At 35.7% G+C, this 4100-nt stretch overlaps 1 protein-coding gene across 1 annotated transcript; it reads right to left on the bottom strand.

Moving 5' to 3' along the window:
- Window positions 1-1093: 1093 nt before the first annotated feature.
- Window positions 1094-3558, bottom strand: LOC143785077 (uncharacterized). The gene is made up of 2 exons (XM_077273749.1): window positions 3498-3558; window positions 1094-2994 (listed from the first exon to the last, which is right to left on the bottom strand). The coding sequence occupies exons 1-2, from the start codon at window positions 3556-3558 to the stop codon at window positions 1364-1366; spliced, it is 1692 nt and encodes a 563-aa protein (XP_077129864.1). The 3' UTR covers window positions 1094-1363.
- Between the last annotated feature and the right edge of the window lie 542 nt (window positions 3559-4100).

The following is a 4100-nucleotide window of genomic DNA, read 5'->3' as shown; positions in this document are numbered from 1 at the left end:
AGTTCCTTGGGGGGGTCTAGTTTCCAAAATGCGGTCACGTGGGGGAGCTCCAATGTTTAGGCACACAGGGGCTCTCCAAACGCGACATGGTGTCAGCTAAAGATTGGAGCCAATTTTTAATTGAAAAAGTCAAATGGCGCTCCTTCCCTTCCAAGCCCTGTCGTGCTCCCCCCACATATGGGGTATCGGCGTACTCAGGACAAATTGTACAATAACTTTTGGGGTCCAGTTTCTCTTTTTACCCTTGGGAAAATAAAAAAAATTGTTCCTAAAAATCATTTTTGTGACTAAAAAGTTAAATGTTCATTTTTTCCTTCCATGTTGCTTCTGCTGCTGTGAAGCACCTGAAGGGTTAATTAACTTCTTGAATGTGGTTTTGAGTACCTTGAGGGGTGCAGATTTTAGAATGGTGTCACTTTTGGGTATTTTCAGCCATATGACCCCTCAAACTGACTTCAAATGTGAGGTGGTCCCTAAAAAAAATGGTTTTGTAAATTTCGTTGTAAAAATGAGAAATCGCTGGTCAAATTTTAACCCTTATAACTTACTACCAAAAAAAAAAATTTGTTTCCAAAATTGTGCTGATGTAAAGTAGACATGTGGGTAATGTAATTTATTAACTATTTTGTGTCGCATAGCTCTCCTGTTTAACAGAATAAAAATTCAAAATTTGAAAATTGCGAAATTTTCAACATTTTAGCCAAATTTCCATTTTTTTCACAAATAAACGCAAAAATTATCGACCTAAATATACCACTAACATGAAGCCCAATATGTAATGAAAAAACAATCTCAGAACCGCTAGGATCCGTTGAAGCTTTCCTGAGTTATTACCTCATAAAAGGACACTGGTCAGAATTGCAAAAAACGGCCAGGTCATTAAGGTCAAAATAGGCTGGGTCATGAAGGGGTTAAATATCTTTATTGTTCTTTTATTATTATTTCACACTATGAATACAATCAGCAATATTGTATATTGTAATACTTGACCAGCTTGTAAACATTATCTGGTATTTTGCAGATTTACATGATTGTACTTTTATGCGTTTTATTTAAATAAAACTTGATTTATACAAAAAAAATACTGATGTAAAATAACTACGGTTTACAAGTGTAAACATTCAAAGCTCGAATATTGTATATTTTTATTTAATACATTTGTTACCAAAATAAAGCACAACATATAAGGAAAAAAAATATTTTCAGAATAACTGGGATATGAGACATTCCATAATTATTACTGCAAAAAGTGACGTCAGATTTCAAAAATTAGGTTTGGTCACTTAAGAATTACAATGCAATTATTCCCAATGTGAGTTCTCTGATGTCTAACAAGTTGAGATTTAGATTAAAAAAAATCCCATTATGAGCATGAAAATGGCTTCTTTCCTGTGTGAATTCTCTCATGTCTACGAAGAGATGATTTGTCTGTAAAACATTGTCCACATTCTGAGCATGAAAATGGCTTCTCTCCTGTGTGATTTATCTCATGTCTAACAAGATGTGATTTGTCTGTAAAACATTTTCCACATTCTGAACATGAAAATGGCTTCTCTCCTGTGTGATTTCTCTCATGTCTAACAAGATGTGATTTGTCTGTAAAACATTTTCCACATTCTGAACATGAAAATGGCTTCTCTCCTGTGTGATTTCTCTCATGTGCAACAAGATATGATTTGTCTGTAAAACATTTTCCACATTCTGAACATGAAAATGGCTTCTCACCTGTGTGAATTCTCTCATGTTTAAGAAGAGATGATTTCTCTGTAAAACATTTTCCACATTCTGAACATGAAAATGGCTTTTCACCTGTGTGAATTTTCTCATGTGTAACAAGATTTGATTTGCCTGTAAAACATTTTCCACATTCTGAACATGAAAATGGCTTCTCACCTGTGTGGATTCTCTCATGTTTAACAAGCTGTGATTTTACAGTAAAACATTTCCCACATTCTGAACATGAAAATGGCTTCTCCCCTGTGTGAATTCTCCTCTCATGTATAAGAAGAGATGATTTCTCTGTAAAACATTTTCCACATTCTGAACATGAAAATGGCTTCTCTCCTGTGTGATTTCTCTCATGTCTAACAAGATGTGATTTGTCTGTAAAACATTTTCCACATTCTGAACATGAAAATGGCGTCTCTCCTGTGTGATTTATCTCATGTCTAACAAGATGTGATTTGTCTGTAAAACATTTTCCACATTCTGAACATGAAAATGGCTTCTCTCCTGTGTGATTTCTCTCATGTCTAACAAGATGTGATTTGTCTGTAAAACATTTTCCACATTCTGAACATGAAAATGGCTTCTCTCCTGTGTGATTTCTCTCATGTCTAACAAGATGTGATTTGTCTGTAAAACATTTTCCACATTCTGAACATGAAAATGGCTTTTCACCTGTGTGAATTTTCTCATGTGTAACAAGATTTGATTTGCCTGTAAAAGATTTTCCACATTCTGAACATGAAAATGGCTTCTCACCTGTGTGGATTCTCTCATGTTTAACAAGCTGTGATTTTACAGTAAAACATTTCCCACATTCTGAACATGAAAATGGCTTCTCCCCTGTGTGAATTCTCCTCTCATGTATAAGAAGAGATGATTTCTCTGTAAAACATTTTCCACACTCTGAACATGAAAATGGCTTCTCTCCTGTGTGGACTCTCTCATGTATAACAAGACTTGATTTGTTTGTAAAACATTTTCCACATTCTGAACATGAAAATGGCTTCTCACCTGTGTGGATTCTCTCATGTTTAACAAGATCTGATTTTACAGTAAAACATTTCCCACAATCTGAACATGAAAATGGCTTCTTCCTTCTAGCTTTTTTATTTTCCATACTTTTTCTGTGACATTTATTTTGTTTAACAGTCTGTGATAAATTAGAACAGTGTACTTTAAAGGGATTAATGTCTGAGATGTTGGCATGGTCTTCATATTGGTCGTGTGCAATACTTTTTTGGATTTTAGAGCTGCCGGTACGACCATCTGTCAAGAATAGAACAGATGTGATTTTTTTTGTCAAATAACCTTAATACTTATATTTATCTAAATATTAAGAAAAGTAAAAATAAAAAAAATTACATAGAAACTTCAAAGTGTGTAGCAAACTTCTATTATTAACTGACTAAAGGTGTAATTTAAATGATGTGATGATTTCACAAATAATCAATTGTACTAATGTTCATTCTCAATCATTGGCCAGTGCAAACATCAAATAATAAAACATTCGTCATTAGTGGCATATGTCACATGAGAATAAAAATGATCGTTGTTGACAGCACATCATCCCCTTTGTATAAACTGAGTATGTTTTGCAATAATAAAAAAGCCATGAGATAAGGAAACAAATCATCATTCCTTCATCAAAATGAAAGCTAATAAGCCCCAATCAAATTCCTATACCATCAATCACTGCTTATTGATTAAATTATATTCTCCTTGCAGCCGCTGGATTTTATTCTTCAGAAGTAGAGGGCTGTAGCAGTCACCTTTCTCTGTTAGAGCTTCATGCACCACCTCTGACTGGAAGCGAGCTGCTGCAAGGAACATATTTCAATTTCTCCTGGTAGCCACTCACCCAGTAAAACAGCCTAACGTACTTTAACCCCTTTCTGCCATATGATGTACTATCCCGTCGAGGTGACCTGGGACTTAATTCCCAGTGAAAGGATAGTATGTCATAGGCGATCGGCCGCGCTCACGGGGGGAGCGCGGCCGATCGCCGCCGGGTGTCAACTGATTATTACAGCTGACATCCGGCACTATGTACAATGCGATGTGCTTGCGTTGTACTGAGCGTCTCCTCCCTGCAGGACCCGGATCCAAAATGGCCGCGGGGCTACTTCTGGGTCCTGCAGGGAGGTGGCTTACAAGCGCCTTTGCTGTGCAAAGTGTCAGATTAGCGATCTGTCACTATATAGTGATGTCCCCCCTGGAGCAATGTAATGAAGTAAAAAAAAAAAAATTACATATGTAAAAAGAAAAAAAATTCCTAAATAAATAAAAAAATATTGTTCCCATAAATACATTTCTTTATCTAAATAATAAAAGAAAAACTATAAAAGTACACATACTTAGCATCGCCACGTCCG

This window comes from Ranitomeya variabilis, chromosome 7 (genome assembly GCF_051348905.1).
Source record: "Ranitomeya variabilis isolate aRanVar5 chromosome 7, aRanVar5.hap1, whole genome shotgun sequence".
Classification (NCBI taxonomy): Eukaryota; Metazoa; Chordata; class Amphibia; order Anura; family Dendrobatidae; genus Ranitomeya; species Ranitomeya variabilis.
Note: the sequence above shows the minus strand (reverse complement) of the source record. Positions and strands in the feature narration are given on the sequence as shown.